The sequence below is a fragment of the Labrus bergylta genome, chromosome 15 (genome assembly GCF_963930695.1).
Source record: "Labrus bergylta chromosome 15, fLabBer1.1, whole genome shotgun sequence".
In the NCBI taxonomy this organism is placed as follows: Eukaryota; Metazoa; Chordata; class Actinopteri; order Labriformes; family Labridae; genus Labrus; species Labrus bergylta.
This window is the reverse complement of record NC_089209.1, coordinates 8,790,044-8,810,765: the sequence shown is the minus strand read 5'-3', so window position 1 is coordinate 8,810,765 and position 20,722 is coordinate 8,790,044. Positions and strand designations below refer to the sequence as shown.

Genomic DNA, 20,722 nt, shown 5'->3' with positions numbered 1-20,722 from the left:
CACCAGTTGAGAGACAAAATTATTCCACCAGTGAGCAAGCACTTGGCAACATTTAGAAACTTAGGCACACAAAAAAGTCCTTTAGACAGGCAGAAACTTTGGAAAATCTGTCATATCTTTATCTTTTATAACAGTAAATATGTTTGGGTGAACTTGTGTTAGTAAGTTGTGTGTTGTACTGTTTAATAATAATCTATAGGTTCATCTATACTGAAACAATTGATGGTTGCAGTCCTAAATCTAGTCTATCCTCTACATAGAGCATTTTAACCAAGCAGTCGTTCAGGTGTTTAGTGTTCTTCTTTTCTTCTTATGCATCTAACCTTCACATTTCAATAATCTCCTCGTTCCTCTCCTCCATAACAGAGGTCAGAGGATTTATAAGTCAATTTGAGTCCATCCACAGGAGGGAGCCACTGTGTCTCACTCATCTGTATTGTAAACCTCATTGTTCGGCCTCCACCAGACACACAGCAGAGAGCATTTACACTTCAAACACATCAACAGCAGGGAATCCAGATTAACAGCTACCCCGCTACCCCCCTTCTTCTTCTCTTTAACACTGCATAATACATGCTAAAGTATGCACATTTTTAGCATTCAACTACAAAAGCTGAGCCAGAAATAGAAAGTGCTTTTGAAAACGCTGTGAAGATTTGCACGGCACAAGCAATAAAGTGACCTCGTAATGGAGGAAAAGCTGCCAACGCATCCGGCTGAGTTTGATGGATGCAATGAGCAGAAGAGATGTCTCCCTTTCATCCTGATGTGTGAATCTCTGTCAGGTCACCAACAAAAAAAAGAAATGTGCTGTGTAGGTTTCAGATGCAAAATCACAGGGAAAATCTACTATCGAGCATTATTTCTGTCCACCTTTTTCATCATAGGGCAATGTTGGAGGAAGTATTCAGACCCTTCACTTATTTAAGAGTACTGATAACAGTGTGTAAAATACTCTCATGACAAGTAAAACTCGCAAAGCCTCTCTTCAGTGGGTCACTCGCTAATGTGTGACTTGGGAAAAGCTTTTGTCAAAAATTCTATGAATCACTTTTTAAACATTTTTGTTTTTCAATTTTCTGTCATGTTTTGTACCGTCTGAGGATGTTTTATAAACCTGATTGGCTGAAAAATATCAGAAATTTGGTCGAGATATTTCATGAAGGATTCTGGTGGTGGATCCTGAGGCTGGATCAGTTCAGAACCACTTTATTGTATAATTAGATGATTTTTATTCATTTATAAACTTAACATAAATTCATCAACGAAATGGTTTCTCAAAGAAGAACTGAGGATTATTTTTACCGTTACTGCTATGATTTTCTTTTGCCAATTCATAACTCCAAAACCTAAAAAAGTACTTAAAGTAGTAAAGTAAAAAAAGTTAAAGCAGTAAATCTCAACATCTTTGATCTGAACCATGAAATAATATGCATGGAAAATAACAGCTGGCAAGTTTAATTTGAACCAAAATATTGTTTAATTAGCTCTACAGATCTGTGTTCAATAATCTTAACTAATAAGAAAGCTAGAGACTTAACGTGGCAAACGTCAGATGTACAAAAAATGTACACTAGTTCTCTCAGACTTTTAACAGAGCAAAGGGACAACACTGAAAAACGTGTCTAGTAATGGAGAAGTACCTCACATTCATACTTGAGAAAAGTACACTGTGATATTTCGGCCCTGTGTAAGGAATTAGAGAAACCTGATTTCCCAAGTGGTCTTCTCCCGGAGAGAAAAAGTCATCCTGGCCATGTATAGAGGTCACCATGTAGTTTTATTTCCCTTTTTACATGAACATGTGTTAATGAGGATTATTATTGTCGTTAAAGTTCATGAAGAGAGAGAGAGATTTTCACACAGCAATGCATCTTTGTTTGAACCAGCAATGTACAGGAATTTTAAGAAATCCTAAACGTACACATTCTCTGATTATCACACTGAAATGTACACGCCTGCTCACACACACACTTCATTTAAACACTTCATTGGCACAATATGTTGTTCAATTATCAGCTATATCCTCAAGGTCGCAGTTGGATACAATCCAAGACAATTACCTGGTCCTGGACAGAGGCGGTTCTGTCCAGGACCAGATAACTTCCAAGTCCACAGAGCAGGACTCTGCTCAGTTAGCGAGGCCGACCATCCTCTCGCTGATGTCCCACAGTCTCTTGGCAGCCTGCTCATCTGTGGCTTTATCCATCAGCTGCTCCTCCTCACAGTTAGCGAAACACTTCCCCGACACTCCCTCCACCTCGGGGGAGCAGGCCAGATAGAGCGGCGTCTGGGCCCCATCCAAAGGACTCTTGAAAAAAAGTAGCGAAGCGAGGTAGAAGAGGGGCTTTGCAAGGAGTGGGATTTGAACATGCCTGCCCAGTCTGGTCCTCACAATGCCCGGGGTAAGAGCATTGACCGTGACCCCTGTGCCCTCCAGCTGGCGGGAAAGTTCCAGTGTAAACAGCAGGTTGGCCAGCTTGCTCTGACTGTAGCAGAAGGACTTGTTGTAGTTACTCTCACTGTTCAGGTCATCAAAGTTGATGTGGCCGTATTTGTAAAGCTTTGAGGAAACCACAACGATGCGGCTGGGAGTGGAGGACTTCAGACGGTCCAGCAGGAGGTGAGTGAGGAGGAAGTGGCCCAGGTGATTGACACCTAGCTGCATCTCAAACCCTTCCTCTGTCTTTGTGTAGGGACACTGGTACAGGCCTGCATTGTTGATGAGCACGTCAATCTTGGATTCCTCCTGCAGGGACAGAACAATTTGAATCCTTTAATGACTCGATAATATCAATAAATAACAAACTCACATGAGACTCATAGATTTATATAAAATAAAGGGAGCTTTGGTTTTATCTTTTTTAAATCTAACACCACTTATTTTCTGAACAAATGTATAAAAGGTGATTTAAGGCTGTTGGAAATACGTGTGATATATATAAACATTAATTAGTCGATATGCACCTGATGTGGGCCTATCAACACAGTCACATTGGAATCAGTGCATAGTTAGCAATACAAGCCAGTGTGAAAACTTATTTGTAACAGCTCCCTCTCAATGGGAAGGTTGGGGGCTCAATCCCCAGCTCCTGCAGCTACATGTCCGATGTGTCCCTGGGCAAGACACTTAACCCAAAGTTGCTCCTGCTGCTGGCTGTGTGAATTTTTATGAAGGTGATTATACTGATGGACACTTTACACAGCAACCTCTGCCTTCGGTGTGTGAATGAGTGTGAATGGGTAGGTGTGACCTACGGTGTAAAAGCACTTTAAATAGTCTTGAAAGTAGAGAAGCGCTATGCAAGCTCAAGTCCATTTACCATAATTAGAAGTGTACTTGTCTCACAGAACCCATATCTGCCATGCTTTAAGTTTGAACCAATACAAGCCATTTTTGAAGGCATTAACTAACATTATACTTTAAAAAAAAAAAAAAAAAAAAAAAGCCTTAATTAGTTCCCTTTTGGCCAAGTTTTGTCAGTTTTATATCCTGAATACAAACACTAGGTCTTATTAAGATGACCAAGTGACACCCAGTGGTTATAAGAAGTAATTAACAGAAATGCTAGGTAGGTACTCTGTCTGACACTTCTGGAAATTATCTTGAAAATGGGTAAAGCATTTATTTTAGAAGATCTTGTAAGTCCTTGACAATGCTTGATCAGAGAAAAACATTCAAAACAGAGATGGCTTCAGCTTTGGACATACAAAACTCACTCTTTTTTTTTTTTTTTTGTCAAGACCTCAAATAAGAGGGCATAACCATTTGACAATGTCTGTATATGACATAGAGACTGTTCACTAAACAGTAGTTTTAGTTTTATGTTTCTCACCAGAAAAGATAAGCACTAATATATTAAGTAGTTATATTAATGTCGTGTACTCTAATGTTCATTTAGTTACTGGACTGAGCCATGGTCGACCAAAACACACCACCGTGTGGTTGGCATGCAGCACTGTCAATGATAAAAAGCCAGCTGTGGTTATAGTGAGTTGAGGGGGGGAAGCACAACTTCAGCACCACGGACAGTCCCAGTGAAGCTTATAATAATAATAATAATAATAATAATAATAATAATAATAATAATAATATAATATACCTTTATCTGTTTTAATTGGTCATGACATAACTATAATTTAATTATTTAGAAGTAGCCTAGTTATTTACTACCATTTATGACTCTGTTCTTGCACATTTACATTTAATCTTCCTATTTAAGACTAGTAATGCTAAGTTAAATCCTGGTTGTATATATTCACATTCTTAATTTTGATATTTTTTAGTACTTATTTACTTTTTATTTAATATTATATTGTGTTTAGATTTGCTAATATTGTGTTTTTTTACTCATATTGTGTGTTTGGACAACCTGCTGCTGTAATGCCCCAATGTCCCAGTTTGGGATCAATAAAGTAATTATATTTTATTTTATTTAAAGTTGAAAACACAGTTAGCTGGTAAACTAACTCTCCATGCAGTAGAAGCGTTAACTTCACTGTCTGTTCATTCATTTGAACTCACCTCATTAATTTCCTCACAAAATTTCCGTACTGATCTGAGAGAAGCGAGGTCCAGGTGTTTGATGACAACCTCCCCCTGCTCTTGTCCGGCTTGTTTTCTGATGTCCCGGGCCGCCTCTTCGGCGCTCGGCTGGTCCCGACAGGCCATGATAACTCGGGCATGGAGCTTCAGCAGCTCCCCGGCTAAGGCCTTTCCTATCCCGCAGTTAGCCCCGGTCACGATAACCGTCTTCCCTCGCATAGTGTCGGCCGGATAACGGAGCAGTTTCACAGCTGCCTGCCGAGGGAATAAACGGCGCATGAGTAACAGTACCCCACCGCCGACAACAGCGGCTACAAGCACCGCAGTGGCCATTAAAAAGCGGGGACGGTCGACAGGTCAGCAGGTACGGTGTTACGGTGTATTATGTATCCAAGTTACAAAAGTACCCCGGAAATACTCCTTAGACAAATTTGCAAGCTTCACAAACTATTAAGGCTTAAACATTCTACATGTTTTATATGAGAAAATATCGACTTTCGTATACCGACAATATATATGCAATTAATGAGAAACGAATTAAGTCATATACTTCTACGGTCGCAAAGAAGCAAGGCGAAGGCTGGACTAGCAACGTTAGCTACTTAGCTTTAATACTACTTCCGGGGTATAAATTAAAAAAAAAAGTTATGATAAAATTCTTTGCATTCTTAGCTTTATTTTTTTAAAATTATTTTTAAAATATCAACACATTTTTATTAATATTTTGTCGAAAATTTTGTTTTTTTTAGGTTTTGTTTTTACAATTTTTTCAAATGTACATCGCCCATTTTCCGTCTATTAGCCTTCAACACCGAAGTAAAAAAAACAGTCGTGTGCTGAAATTAAAGGTTTATGTGGGGAAAAAAAGAAGAAGAAAAAAAGAAGTACAATAATAGGAGGGCAAATGAAAAAAGAGGAATGTTCATTATATTAAATTGCAAATCATCATGCATTAACCACTAGGTGGAGCTGTTTAGTCACAGAAGCGTACTGTATAAACAGCACAGCAGTTGGTTTTTTATATTGTGCAAATTGACTAGTCTGTTAAATCCCAATTTTGTTGAGAGGGCGTAGATTAAATGCTACATAAAATATATGTTGTAAAAACTAAAATAAATAGAGGCTCCAAATATTTTCCCCTCTTTTTGCAGTATAATGAAATTGCTTTTAAGGTACAACCAGGCACACAACTTTCAGCTAATACAACCAATACAGATGATGCACTCTTGTTTTAAATCCCTCTTTGTTTAGGTTGATTAGGTGAGCATGTTTAAAATGGGTAGCCTACAATAGGCCCTATACGCCTACGTAAATTAGTAAGTTTGTTCAAATAAATTTGAGCCCTTGTTTGTGCACAGGTGGCTTCACAGAAAAGGTGACTTAATGTTAAATAATTATGCTCACACTTTCTTCCTCTTTTATTGTAAAACATCTATGATTGGTCTGTGTTAGTTATACAGTCTATGATCCAGCCAGATTTACACCAGACATGCATTTTCAGCCAGCTATGTGTGACTCATTTTAATAATAAAGTAGGCTACATAATTACTTCGTCATAGAAGTGTATTTGGAGCGCACTCATCTCCAGGAAGAAACAGACACACTTCATCTGAAGTTTCTCTGTGGACAAGTTACTTCACTTCCCCTTAGCTCACTGTGCTTCCAGTTGCATAATACCTCCCGTTTGCTTCAGTTCCTGTTACATGATGGCTAAAAGACAGAGCTGGTGAGGAAAATGTGGTGCTGTGTATTATATAGTCAGTCTTCACGGTCATTGTTCAGGCGACAGTAAATCGTATATTGTACCTTGATATCTCTCAGCTCTAAATGTATTTCAAAAGGCGATTTCTTTGAGCTCTGGTAGACGGATAAAAGAGATGCATCTCCTTCTAGCCCCATTCATCATACTGGTTGGGATTTCCTCCATTTGTAAAGGTAAGTAAAATGATTACATTTAGTAGCCTTATTTTAGTATCTTTTACTGGCTTATATCTGACCGGTCAAAATGCTGCTGAGTGTGGGAGTTATGGGAAAAGCTGCTTTTGTTTTCGTTTCATTAGGCTACATAATGGTCACTACTGATGATATGGTTACTGTATATGGTGTGTATTGAATTTAGCTTGACATTTGCTGGAATACTAAGACATTATTCCTGTTGTCCCATTAAAATGTTAAATTATGATTGTATTTAAATTGATCCAAAAGTCACAAACCAGGATTATAAACTTTATGTTTATGTAAACTGCATAGAAAAACACCACAATTTAGTTACAAGAATGTATTTTTACTCTCATGGGTTGGCTTGGGAGCAATATTTTATTGTTCAAGGCTTTGAGCTATTCTTCCAACAACTTTATGATGCTCCAGATTAAACCACATTCAGACATGCATAAATATAACCAATTTAAGAAGGGAACAGCAAAAAGCGTGGGAAAAACTGTGGAGAATCTGTTTGAACAGAACCAATGTTAATAGAAATATTTGCTTCAAACCAGATGTGGAACCACCCTCTAATGTTGAACTGGAATCTTACTGAGTTACAGATTTGTAGTGAGTGTTTGCCGTGTCTCAGCTCCCGCTTCAGTTTTGCTGCTTTTGTTAGAGGCTCATCTTATGATAGCAGAGAACACTTGCCATGGTCAGCTCAAGTGAAGACGTTACACATATCCAAAGGGAAACAACACCAACACAAAATCTCCTGCAAAATGTCTAAAGCCAAAGTGTTGTTTTTTTCCCTGCAGGTGAGCATGAGAGCAGTTGCAATGTTGTCCCTACAGATCCGTACATTGAAGTGGGATCCGATATCAAGATCGTGTGCCACACTTGCGTTAATGAAAAAATCTACTGGACGCTGCAAAACAGAGAAATTGACGAGACCCTGTCAAATATCATTAACTCCTCGTACACAGTCCTGTCACTGAGGAACTTCACTGAGCACAGTGCCACTGTGGTGTGCCATGAAAAAGCAACGGGGGATATCATTGGTGGTACCACCATCAAGACATACTGTAAGAAATATTTTGAACTATAAATTGACTTTGAATATGTTGTTGTAGCTCCTTGCAAATAATTAAAAAAAAGCATAGAAACTATCAAAACATGGTTACATTTGGTTATAAAGGCCTGGAAAGAGTTTCAAGATATTGGGTAGTGAGAAATGGTCTTATAATTGAAATGTTTTTGAGTTTATAAAAGAAAGATTTAAATAATGACTGACATTTTATTCCCTGTTGTGATATACTAGGTTTAAACATTGAAAAATATTGTCTACAATTTATAGGATAGATAACAAAAAATTTCAAATTATGGAATTTGTGCTTGCTTGAACTACGTTTGGAATCCCTCTCTCACATATATTTACCATTTTCACATGGTTGCTGTTTTCCTCTGAAGTCAGGCTCAGGTTGGGAAGCACAGATGCTGTTATAATGCAAATCCCATAACAGAGAGAACCTTAAAAACTATTTTCCAATCACAACTCCCTGATTGATAAACGATTAATTGGACAATAGATAGTGAAAATTTGAAGGGATTGTAGAAAGGTTTCTAGCTAAGAGAAGTACAGTAAGCTAGCTAACAGTTTTGTACTAGATATCTTTACTGTAAGATAGGAACTGCTTGAATGCCAATATTGGCTACTGTGGTGCATTTTTTGGTAACTAGTGAATTATCAAAAATGTAAATTTGAAATATTGTTTTTGCAACCCATTGTCTTTTCCATTGCTGATGATTCTAAATAAAATAAAAAATACTGATATGTTAGCCCCCCTCCCATATTTATATCAACCTCAGAGACAGCATTACAACATAATAAAATAATTGAGAAAAAAATATTGGACCTAGCACTTAGCCTTGGGGTACGCCATGGCGAATACCTGTTGCAGCTGACCTTGCATCAGCAAATCCAACATACAAACACTGGCCACTTAAGTAGGACCTCAACCAGTCCAGAATCAAGACTTCTCAACTTCTTTTTATTTATTTATTTTTCAGCAAAACCTAGCAAAATCTCCTGCATCCTTGACTATGATAATCAAAATGCGTCTGGTGTACCAGAACTGCTTACATGCAACTGGGAGCATCAGATTAATCCTTCAAAAGAAATATACTACACTGTACTGAGGTGTGTTTATTTTTTTTTTGTACTTTTGAGTATAAACTAACTGAGTAATTATCCTTTGTACTGTTGATTTAAGTATGTATTAAAAATTCAATGTGTTTTTTTTTTCAGCTCCTCTTGGCTGCACCCTTCCCAGAGTGAAATCTGCAACTCTCAAATAACAACGTGCACATCAAAATATAAAAATATATCTGATAAAATATCCATGTTCGGGAGTTTTAATGTCACTGTGAGAGCTAATTCTTCTGTTTTTGAAGCTTATTCTGAAACTCAAGAATTTACCTTCAATCAAATATGTAAGTAAAATAAAGGAAAATGTGCTGAAAAAATACTTTTTTTCTAGGTGTTTTAACATCGATTGTTTCTGAAATTCCCTCAGGGAAAATTGTCCGTCCAAAGTTAGATGTAACTACTCGCCCTGGTGGTGTTTTGGTTAAATGGACCCAGATGTACAGTTCAGTACAGTGTCACTGTCAAGTCAAATACAATAAGGTATGTCCCTCTTTTCATTGCAACATTTGGCATTCAAAGTTTTTGGCATTGGAGGCAACTTTGAAAATGTGAAAAGGGTATTGAATTATTTTTTTTTACCAATCACAAAATGGAAAAGGTCTCCCGCCCCTGAAAAAAAATAAAAAATACAAAAAAACAAAGTCATAGTTTAAATGAATCTGCACTCTAACATTTAAATCGAAGGTGACTAAATTGGACTATAACACCTTAAAACAGCAATACTGACAATAAACATACACCTAGAATTCACAAGAGTCGGTCTAAAAAGAGAAAACAGGAAATATTAATTGACCAAATTCACGAGGCAGCAATTCATTCATTAGCCTATCAAGCTCAAGGTGGGAAGCTTAAATGATGTTATAATGGTGAACTGCTGTGTTCCAGGTTGATAGTATTATAGATTTTGGGTTTTTGACAATCATACTGAATTCAGTTCTTCCAGACCAGATGGAACAGAGGCGACTGAAAAGACATGAGCTTTAAAATCCAGAGGGAACTATCTTTTTCAGACAAATCTGAATTTCTCAATTGTATTTTAGAACTTGAATTACATGTAGTGTAGGCTACCATGGGGATTGATTTTGAACAGAGAGGACACAATGGGAAAGTAAAAAGTTGTAAAAACAGGTAGAGCTTTTTTTGATTCTGGCTTCTTTAATTGCAATTCCCTCGATGGCTTCAATAACACCATTTGTGCTTCTGTTTCAGGTTGTCAATGTAAGAACTCCAGAGGTAAGCATACGTTCTACCTTAAATTAATCCTTTATCAATGTACGAAGCTTCAGACCTTCTTGACTTCAGTAGGATATGAAATAATGTTTCTAACTGAAAGCTTTCTGTTTTTCCAAGTGGTTGATTGATACAACTTTATACGGTGAAGAAAGGGGGAACATAACCGTTAAAAACTTGGAATCCTGCAGCACCTATACATTTTCAGTCCGCTGTGCTTTAGACAAGGCGCCCTGGAGCGACTGGAGCCTTGAGAAGAGAGTTTTGACCAAACTAAACAGTAAGACATCGTCTGAATCTGAACTACTAAATCACTTATGCATCGAAAATGTTCAATATATATGGTTAAAGGAAGAATGTGCGACATGTTACACATGCATATAGCAGAACTCAGGTTTATTCTAAGTAAATGTCTTTAATTCTTGAAATGTGCACAGCACCTGTTTGATAAGAGCAAATCCTCTAAACTGCTTATGTTTACAGACAACAGTCTACACTTGTGTCTACTGAGAACATTTTATTTCACTTTTTTTTCAAAGGAACAACAATGGCTCTCGTCACTCTATGTGGAAAAAACATAGATTTTAAGCAAACTCGATTCAGTCTTGGTAAAATCAAGCCAGGTCGTGTCTTCCATTTGTATGCATGAAGTTTTCCAATCCACCAGAAACCAGAATTGGCTTTGCTTCAAAAAACAAACAAACGTTTCCTTTGTTCGCAAAGACTTTTGCAAATAAATTGTGATGTTCAGACATCAGTACGGGGTCTTTGAGAAATTAAATATCAGCTAGAGCTACTAAAGATCTGTCTCACTGACTTTCAGGTTGAGACTTGGAAGTGAATATGTTAAAGTACAGCTAATACAAATTTTAAAGTGAACTGGGTGTGTGACTCATTCAGCATTTTGTCACTCATTAAAATTGTTGCAGAGAACAGATATATATACAATCACAGGGCCGGAACACAAACACATAATAAGGTTACTACAGAATCAAGGATGAGTCATTTACAATAACAAGTAAATATTCACAGGTGCTAGGACTTGATGAATCATAAATAAATAAAAGATGAATAAAATGTTCGGTAGAATCCTTGAAAACCCCAAAACAGCTTGTTGCAATGAGCTCAAAATTTAGCTTTCAGTTGTCCTTTTTTTTTTTTTTTTTTTTTTAGCATATGTTGAGACCCAAAACTGTTTTGTTAAAGTTTATTTTATTGCTGTGTCATTATGCTATATATGTGTTTCAGTGTTAATTATTTAAATTATTCTAACTCTTTCAGTGACTGATGTCAAGCTGCGTCTTTGGAGGAACATAGCCGAACCAGAGAAGCACGGTTTGAGAAAAGTTCATGCCATGTGGACGGTAAGGAAGTTGATGTCTTTATTTAGCACATTTGTTAAAAAGAACAACACTTCTTTCAGCTTCCAAACTTGTAATTCAACCTTAAAACCAACATTTCCAATGAGACAAGCTCCTGATATGATTTATTAACCTCTGCTTCTTCTGTCGACACAGGGGATTCCTTCAACATGCCAGGACACATTTACCTACAGGATCAAGCTGATTCCCTCCAAGCAAAACATAACTGGAGTAAATTACACCGAAACTTTATGCGGCAATTCAAGTTATGATGTTGATGTGAACCAGAATGCACACAGAATCATTCTCACAGTCTCCCATAATGACGCCGTGTTTTCAGAGGACTCTGTTTATGTTCCAGCCGCCAGAGAGAGTAAGTCGATATCGATCTGTAACCGCAATTAATGCATCATAATGAGTCATCCTAATGGAACAGTGCTTTCCACTGAAGCAGGTTGTTGATTTGATATCAGGCAAACCTTGTCTTTCCGCTTATTCTCACTTGACAGGCCTCCCTCAAGTTACCGACGTCCAAACCACAACCCTTGAAGGAGTCATTGAAATCAGCTGGAAGGCTCCGGGTCAGCCTGTCAGTGGTTATATGATCGACTACACCCACAATGGAAATCAGTTCTACTGGAAGGAGAGCACAAACACTAATGTAACACTGACTGGTAGGAGAACAGAGAACAGATGTGGACAAAGCTTCTTGAATATTTAGTGTGTTTACAATAATACATGAAATGAGCCTTTAAAAAGAAACCTCATCATCTCCTCTTACGTGCTGATTCATGTCCTGCGACTTTACTTGTTCAGATCCATTTGTGTGTTATATCTAATTTCCTTGGCTGATGGGAACACTGACTTTTACAGCCTTACTTTTATAGCCTCTCTAATCCATTAGCGAGAGAGATTGGTCATGTTTCGACGAACTGTGACTCATATCTCAGAAATGTTGCTCTACCATGTTAAAACAAGCAAATGAACAAAGCTTCCAATTCAAAATGCATTTCACATGGTACAATAGCATCAGACATCCTCACCTTTTGCATCTGACCTTCCTAACATAACATCACAACTTTGGCTGATTACATCTGTAACATTTCCGAACAAACAAAACATTACAATTCTACTTCTGTGCAGAGATGAGAACGGTGCCAGGAGTTATCCACCCTCCCTAGATCTTTATCAAATTGTTGATGGATGTGTTTCTGTTTCCTTTCAAGCAAAAACATGAGTATAACACTATAAATGTCTACAGCCTGCTACAGTAGCAGCTATATCAGGCTCTGCTGAAGCCCAGCTGTGCTTTGAGCTAAACGCTAACACCAATATCAAAATATCATACGCAAAATGGGACAAACAGCGCAAGATTAAAAGTCAGGAAGTCACCCAAGTTATTACAATTCATCCTGGATTGCACAACATTAATTGCTGTACAAAACCTCATGGCAGCTTATTTTAAATTGTCTTCCAGAAACTTGACTGAAAAATATGTGAGTTTATTAAATTAGAGCATGGATGGACCATTGCTCCAAGGCCCAACAAAACATTGTTTATCACAAAAAAAAAGTCAGCCTCAATTTGGGGACATTAGGGGAACACCACAGTCAGCAGATGTTGCCCCCAGGGGAGAACATGAATGCCAATAAAACATGGCAAGTCAAAAGATTTAATAAGATACTGAAGCCTGGACCAAAGTGGATGACATCGCTAGAACCAAAAGCTACAATTCTGACAAAGCTGAAATATTAAGCAGAACAAGTCTGTCTGTCTCTCACTCTCGTCCCTCTGGCTCTCTCTTGTCGTATGAGGTATTTATTGTGTTATACCAGTGTTTCTGGTGTGGAATTATTAACTTGAGCTTTGCATCATTTTTGTATTTGTTTAGTTTTTTGTCAGTTTTATGTCCCTAGGAAATATTTTATTTGAGTAATTCCATAAGGGATGGTCCTAATGAGGCCAGACACAGAAATAAGGATTAATTCCTTCATTAATTCATTCATATTTAGCTTTAATGTGTTTTAACAATCAAACTCGACGGCAGGAGTTTTTAATCATAATCTTCCCTTTGCTGCAGACCTGCTGGATAAGACGCCATACAACATAACTGTAACTCCCCTCTTTGATGGCAAGACAGGTCATGGCACACAAGCTCTTCAGATCTGCTCCAGAGTCGGAGGTAAATAAAACACTTTTTTTCTCTTCACAATTATGTTTATTATGCTTTTTCAAGAAGATAAAATACAACAGGTACACACACACACATACATAACCAAGGCACACAGGTAATTGTATTGTCCCCATATACTAATACAACTCTGTATTTTCCCCCTTGTGGTGTAAGTCAGTTTTTCCATGGCTAAAAAGTTCAAGGGAGACTTTTTAACCAATGACTGACTGTTGGTATCTCAGTGATTTTTCGGGTTTATAGAAGCTATTTAAAGTTTTCCCAGTCTGATTTTGAAAACATGATCCCTACAGATACAGGGAATGTCACCATCATCGATGTTCAGGCTTATGACAAAAGTGCTTTTGTGAGCTGGGATGTGAAGTCACAGGAAGCTTGCAGCGGGGTTGTTGTCAGATACACCGTCTTCTACAACACACAGAAAGGACCGCAGCTCAGTAAGTACACCTCAGACTGGCTTAATATTTGCAAATCTATTGAAGATACTCACGTCCTCTTCTTTGGATGACATGACTGTCCTGCTCTTCCTCTAGATGTCTCTGTGGATAGAACAAAGCAGTTCATCTTATTGAAAGATCTGACTCCGGACACTCAATACCACGTCTCCGTCCAGGCCACAGCTCTTACTGGGACAACCCAAAGCAGTGAGTGGCTGTTTATGACCAAGAGATTTGGTGAGTAGGCTTCATGTATATGTAAGACATATTTTAACCAACTTTCAAGGCCTGGTAATGCTAAAGCAATCTCTATAAGAGTCTGGACAGTTTGCCTGACTAGTGACAGGGTGCAGGTTTAAAAGTCAAGTTTTCATAGAGTTATGGTTGCCATGACGAGATCAAAGTTCCCGGCAGGCAAATATTTCCACCTTCAGTAGCAGAGTTTGGTTAGCTAACAATGCTAACACCTCTAGATGAGCCTCGAGTCAGAGGTGTTACCCTATCCATGTTGTCCCTGTGGTTATTGTGTCTGCTGCCCCACTTTTTTTTTGGGGGGTGGGGTGGATATTTTTGCCTTAATTAGGTAGGACAGCTGAAGAGAGTCAGGAAGCGTTAGGAGGAGGGGTTGGGGATTGACATGCAGCATAGGGACGAGGTCACATTCGAAAACTCACGGCCGCTGCGACGAGGACTACAGCCTCTGTATATGGGGGCGTGCGACATAACCGCTAGACTATCCAGCGCCCCCAGTTTGCCATCATTAAGAGAGACGCACCAGTTGTGCTGTGTGCATGCTTTGGCATGTCAGGTGGAATGTGAAGTCGGCAGAGATTCACAGCTGCAATACCATCATCCACCATTCACAATCATCAATCTGTGCATCCATCCACAATAATAACAAGATGAATTAGATCCCAACACTCATGATTACTCACCAGAACAATATCTTCAATTATCCAGACGTGGTTACAAAATGCTCCTGAAGTGTTTCGTCACCGCAAGTTGACCTCAAAACATTCTTTCTTTTCATACCGTTCCAATAAGTGAGATGTTTGCAGTAATTCGATGCTTGTACGTCATGTATTTTACACTCGAGTAATTTCTGTTAGGCAATCTAAAGCAACATCATTGATTCCTCAACAGACCCGAGGCTCACCACGGCTCTCCTGGTGTGTGGAAGCATCGCTGTGCTTCTGGTGTTGTCGCTTGGATTATGCTGCGCAGTTCAGTGAGTATTTAATCTTTCATTGCATCAAAGATAATCATGTCAACTTTGATGATATCGTGCTTGTACAGTTCTTTCTTTTTTTCCCCCACACAAATTATTCTAAAAAATGTGCCCTTATGATGTAAATAATTTGCCTTTTAGGTGGAAGAAGTTCAAGGAGAAGCCGGTACCAAACCCTGGATTCAGTTCTGTGGCGTTGTGGTCACCAGAAAATCATCAAGAGGTGAACTCAAGTGGCTGATGGAGTGACATGTTTTAATTCAAGATCATTGTAGGGCACGGAAGAGAAATAAATAAATATTGCTTTACTCAAGTGAAAGTGTTGACATTTTAGCTGTTTTTATTTAGTTTCAATTTGCAAAAGTGTTGAAATAAATGTGTTGCAGTGGTACGTACACATGACCCCCCCCAAAAAAGAGTAATTGTTCTAAATGTATTCATGAACATAAAGTTCTGAAGTGATTTGTTTCAATTTGAAAACCTCCCATGCACTTCCAGGTGTTCAAGTCAGGTTGGCCTGAAAGTCATCACACTTTGAATGTATTGTTTTAAAATTGTTCTTTGCATTGTTAGCTTGCTTTAAAGCATCCAGAGGTGCAAAAGTCTAAGGATTGATGGTTGCCCTTTGCACAGCCGTGCTACTCATCCGGGTTATAGCTAATCCAGCGCACACCAGGATGGTTCAGATAGACTTTAAAGTTGAACGCATATAAAACATTGGAGCTAACAAAGTGTTAGTGGCTTCCTCAGGTTCGCTCTCCGAAACGCATCGTTAGCTCCAATGTTTTATCTGCGTTCAACTATAAAGTCTACCTGAACAATCCTGGTGTCTGCTGGATTACTCTGGTCTTGAAAAGATGCAATAGTTTACTTTATTTTTGATCCTTTGCAGCAAGGGCATACATTCCTTTTCAGCCCTGGGAATTTAAGGGGTCCTACTTACATTGTCCTAAATTTGTATTAAAGCTTTTACTTCCTGAATAATCTAGTGTATTATTGTTTTTTATAAGGTGACACCCTTTGTCTTTGTGTTCACTCTCTCTTTGTGTGTGTGTGTGTGTGTGTGTGTGTGTGTGTGTTTGTCCATAGGGAACATGCCCTGTTGAGCGAGTCAATAAACCACACGAAAGCCCCTTTGATATAGTTTACCCAGAAGAACTTGAGGGAATGACCACACCTTCACTACCTACAGGCTGTAAAAGTAACATAGTCAGGGACCAGACGGAGGAATACACAGTCCCAGATGTAGTTCCGGCACCAGACTTACAGAACAAAGACCCACGTGAATCTGAAGACATGCTACATCCATCGTCTCCTGAAGAATCCACAGCGCTGCTTCTCTCAGAGCGCAACCAGTCTAGCCCGTATCGAAGTCAGAGCTCGAAGGAAGCTCCTGCCCAGCGGACCAGTAAACAAAGTAAGCGCGCTGCACTGGAACAGGAAGACAAGACGACGTCTGCGACTGTTTATGTCACTTTGGAGATGTTTGAGCAAGACAACGGACAATCGACAGAAACGGTAACATAAGACATGGATAAACCACGCAGATTTAAACCGGCAAAAGACTTCCATTAGCAAGTGTTGCATCTTCAGGCTTTTGTAGTGTAGTGAAATGTTTTTTTTTTATTAAGTATGTTTATTCGCTATCATTTAGTGTTACAAACATGTAAGATAAGATAAGATAATCCTTTATTTATCCCACAATGGGGAAATTTACATTGTTACAGCAGCAAAGAGCAAAGATTGCAAACAAAAAGTGAACACAGCACAATTTAAATAAAAATGTAATACTATGTATGAAAACAGTTAAAGCCAGGGTTGGTGATTTTCGAAAACTAGCATGATTTTGAAAGCAGCATTCCCTCAGTGCTCCGTCTGCACCCTCCCCCTCCCCTCTGTGCTCCCTCAAAAGCAACGCCCCCTCACTTACATGCACTCTGATTGTTGGTTAATGCATACAAGGGGGTAGAAAACGAGCAAGGAGACAGGGAGGCGTGATTGGTTCATTAAATTGCTACCTCGTGGCAGACATTGGTCTAAGTTTTTTACCTGCTTACAACTGCTAAGGATGATGGATTTTCTTCGTTCCTTTTTCAGAGCACAGGAGTTATTCATTTCTGTCAGGACCGAAAGACGATTTCAACCAAAATCTTTAAAAGTGTATCTGGAGAAAATGAGCAACCCTGCCTTTAAAAACACAACAACAGCGTAAAAAGCTGCTCTATGATGCGAACTTGAGTCTTTGCAGAGATGCAGATAGATAACCATATATCACCCAAGCAACACTTGAAACTCAATAATACAATAAAAATATTAATTCAGAACTCATAATTAAAATTGGCTGAAAAAGTTTAAGCAATGAACGCCAAAAACAAAAATGTACATTTACAGGCGCCATTGTATCAAATATATGCTATGTGTGCAGGGATAGCAGACTGAGGATTTATGTTTACTCTGCAAATCAGTGAGTGTTGCAGTCGCTGTTATATGTATTATGGTATGTTATTTATTATGATAAGATTCTCATCTTGTCCACCTCTTACTGTATAAACCTGCTTGTGTGACACAAGGAAGCTGTTACTCATTGCAGTTTACTTCTCAAAATATAGAAAAGACATGTATCACATAGATTTGTTCTCAACTAATAGTGTAGCATTTATTGTTCTGAATTTAATTTAATAATGCCTGAGATAGTTTTGTCTTTTTGTACACACCAATAGATTCAGAAACTTGCCCTTAATAAGCTGTTTACACATCTTCAAAGGATTTAGCATTTAATTTTTTGTTTGTTGCATTTGTTTGTTTTTTAACATATTTGTTGTTAAATCTGACTTTAGTTTTTATTCCAAAGTTTTTTGTACAGAAGATTTAGTTTGAACAGCATCATCATCCCCCACAGATTTGATTAATTCATGTCCAGTCTTTAAAGCTTCCTTTAATCCCAATTAATATGAATGATAATACTTGAGCAACACCCAAACCCCTGTATCTTAAGTACCTTCATACTGCGGGCGGCAGTAGCTCAGTCTGTAGGGGCTTGGGTTGGGAACCAGACCCAAGGAACCGGTTCAAGTCCCAGTGCAGACCAAGCATGGAAGTTGGTCTGGTAGCTGGAGAATGCCAGATCACCTCCTGAGCACTGCCGAGGTGCCCTTGAGCAAGGCACCAAACCCCCTCCCCACCATCAGCTCAGGAGCGCCCGCTGTGGGCCGCTCCGTCACTCTGACATCTCTCCCTTAGTGCATGTTCATAGGATCCTGTTTGTGTGCATGTCTGTATATACTTCAGCCTATGTGTGTGTTCATGACTACAGAGTGTAAAAACTGAAATTTCAATAAATCAATAAATCAGATCAATAAAGTAAATCTTCATCTGGAGTATTTTTTACTTTGCACTATTCACCACTGCACTGTTTCATATTTAGTCATGTAAATATTAGTCTTTTCTTATTATGTTTATTGTTGATATTTAATGTTGTACCTGTACATATGAGAGCACAGTTCACCGAAGTTAAATTCCTTGTGTGTGTGTAAGCATACCTGGCCAATAAATCTGATTCTGATTCTGGAGCACCTCTGCTTCTTATTCGTTATTCTGTACAAAAGTCTGTCTATCTCATGAGAGGTTATTTTCTATACATTTTTGGTATCCTCAATGGTTTCATTGTGAATAAAATGTCTGTTGTCATGGTTGTAACTAGGGCTGTCAGCATTAACTAGTTAATCTTGATTAATTAAGGTCGGAAATGTATGCATTCATTTGTTTTAGTCAAAATTGATATCCTGACGTCAAATATTTCACGTTTTACCGTTCCTTTTAGCTGTTTTTTAATTAGTTTCAATTTTAACAAGTTCCTTTTTCAGTGGTTAAGTTAAAATTGTAACCTGAAGGTCCTGACATTCAAAACATTTTTAGTGTTTCTGTTGTAACACAACTATATTGAAGAGGATTAGGGCCACACATAAAAAAAATAGAGTTCTGACTTTATTCTCATAATTCTGACTTTATTCTCATAATTCTGACTTTAAACACAGAATTCTGACTTATTCACGGAATTCTGACTTTAAATTCATAATTCTGACTTTATTCTCATAATTCTGACTTTAAACTCAGAATTCTGACTTTATTCTCAGAATTCTGACTTTAAACTCAGAATTCTGACTTTATTCTCAGAATTCTGACTTTAAACTCAGAATTCTGACTTTAAACTCAGAATTCTGACTTATTCACAGAATTCTGACTTTATACTCAGAATTCTGAGAATAAAGTCAGAATTCTGAGTTTAAAGTCAGAATTCTGAGAATAAACTCAGAATTCTGACTTTATACTCAGAATTCTGAGAATAAAGTCAGAATTCTATTTTTTTTTTTTACGTGTGGCCCTAATCCTCTTCCGTACAACTAGTAGCCTTCTGTGCTGTAAAACTGTATGTCCTGTCTCACTTACACCTAAAGGCGGCGGTGTGACGCCCGGTGTCATCTAAACTACACATAATAACAATCAGAAGAAGAAGGCTAGCTAGTTTAGCCATATCTGGCTAGCACGTTTGGTTACTTGAATTGAGGTAATGCTGGCTAATTGCTAATAATCCGGATTTAACAAGAACAGTCCGTATTTATAACGTCATTTTCGGGATGCTGATTTATTTCTGATACTCGTAATTACCCGTGTCGCTTAAAAGCCCGCCGGCGCGTCAGAATGTTAACCGGGCTTGAAATGTCTGGACAGTTCACCTGAATTAGGGGCTAAAGGGCCTCAGAGCCGCGGTGCTCGCGTGAAAGACGACCCGGGAATCCCTGAAGGACGGACGGAGCCTTCACTCCTCAGGCTAGCAGGAGCTCACTGGAAAAAAAACAAAACCCTGTCCCGAAAGATGTCACACACCGGACCCCCTCCGCGGTGGCGGAATTGTCCCAGGAGAGGGCAACCTGTGGCAGGTGAGGAAATAAATCACAAGTTATTACAGAAACGTGGTTTCAACTTGTTTATGTACGGAACGCTGTTGCTCGTAGCTTCAGTGCGTGAATGGGTGCAACACAACAGTCGTGGTAAAAATAAGCTGGTAGGTCATTCGCAGATATCCGCTGTTCAATTCCCCCCCAATCGTAAATACCTAAAAATAAAAAACAACAACATTATTCTTCATTTTAGGGTCAAACAAATGTTGTCAGACTCCATCACAACAACGTGTCGTCAGGGAGCTTTGCTGTCAACATTTAGGTCGATTCATTCAAACGAAGCCAACACTGATTTGTACTGACATGCCGAGCTCACAGGACAACACTTCACTAACCTGAGATGCTCAGACACATTTTAAATTTGCCAATTGTAGCAAAACAAGTCTGCACTATTTTTTTTTATTTTTTTTAAACGGGGTTTGGTATGACGTCGTTGTTTACCTAACTCGGCACTTGTTGCAGAAGTTCAGGGTTTTTTTTTTGCTGACAATGTCAAATGCTGATATATATATATATTTTTTTTTCTTCAAAAGTTAAGCTTGGGGTTCATGTTACATTCATTATGTCCATTTAGAAAAGGGTTGAGTTGTTACCCAGCTGGCTAGCGTCGCAGTGGAAGCATCACGTGTCAAAACAAAC

General features: G+C 38.5%; 3 protein-coding genes across 3 annotated transcripts in view; 2 read left to right on the top strand and 1 right to left on the bottom strand.

Moving 5' to 3' along the window:
- Window positions 1-1,761: 1,761 nt before the first annotated feature.
- On the bottom strand, window positions 1,762-5,135 carry rdh14b (retinol dehydrogenase 14b). Its single transcript, XM_020628282.3, has 2 exons — window positions 4,526-5,135; window positions 1,762-2,749 (listed from the first exon to the last, which is right to left on the bottom strand). The coding sequence occupies exons 1-2, from the start codon at window positions 4,877-4,879 to the stop codon at window positions 2,132-2,134; spliced, it is 972 nt and encodes a 323-aa protein (XP_020483938.1). The 5' UTR covers window positions 4,880-5,135; the 3' UTR covers window positions 1,762-2,131.
- Window positions 5,136-6,193: 1,058 nt separating this feature from the next.
- On the top strand, window positions 6,194-18,494 carry LOC109978693 (interleukin-6 receptor subunit beta). Its single transcript, XM_020627954.3, has 16 exons — window positions 6,194-6,481; window positions 7,288-7,554; window positions 8,540-8,669; window positions 8,778-8,962; window positions 9,046-9,158; window positions 9,888-9,911; window positions 10,029-10,188; window positions 11,190-11,272; window positions 11,426-11,642; window positions 11,779-11,943; window positions 13,350-13,451; window positions 13,754-13,897; window positions 13,994-14,134; window positions 15,041-15,125; window positions 15,267-15,348; window positions 16,215-18,494. Exons 1-16 carry the CDS (start codon window positions 6,424-6,426, stop codon window positions 16,650-16,652), a joined length of 2,394 nt encoding a protein of 797 aa, XP_020483610.2. The 5' UTR covers window positions 6,194-6,423; the 3' UTR covers window positions 16,653-18,494.
- A 1,129-nt stretch (window positions 18,495-19,623) lies between these two features.
- rngtt (RNA guanylyltransferase and 5'-phosphatase) overlaps window positions 19,624-20,722 on the top strand; it is an 81,866-nt gene continuing 80,767 nt past the window's right edge. Inside the window, exon 1 of the mRNA XM_065963821.1 lies at window positions 19,624-20,062. Within this exon, the coding sequence (XP_065819893.1) occupies window positions 19,999-20,062 (64 nt within the window). The 5' untranslated portion in view covers window positions 19,624-19,998. The remainder of the gene's footprint in view (window positions 20,063-20,722) is intronic.

Bases quoted from the DNA above. Each gene is read 5' to 3' on its own strand.
- rdh14b (XM_020628282.3), bottom strand. From the start codon at position 4,879: ATGGCCACTGCGGTGCTTGTAGCCGCTGTTGTCGGCGGTGGGGTACTG. The intron at 2,750-4,525 runs GTGAGTTCAAAT...CTGTCCCTGCAG, and splicing joins TTTGTGAGGAAATTAATGAG to GAGGAATCCAAGATTGACGT.
- LOC109978693 (XM_020627954.3), top strand. From the start codon at position 6,424: ATGCATCTCCTTCTAGCCCCATTCATCATACTGGTTGGGATTTCCTCC. The intron at 8,963-9,045 runs GTAAGTAAAATA...AAATTCCCTCAG, and splicing joins ATTTACCTTCAATCAAATAT to GGAAAATTGTCCGTCCAAAG. The intron at 10,189-11,189 runs GTAAGACATCGT...TAACTCTTTCAG, and splicing joins AGTTTTGACCAAACTAAACA to TGACTGATGTCAAGCTGCGT.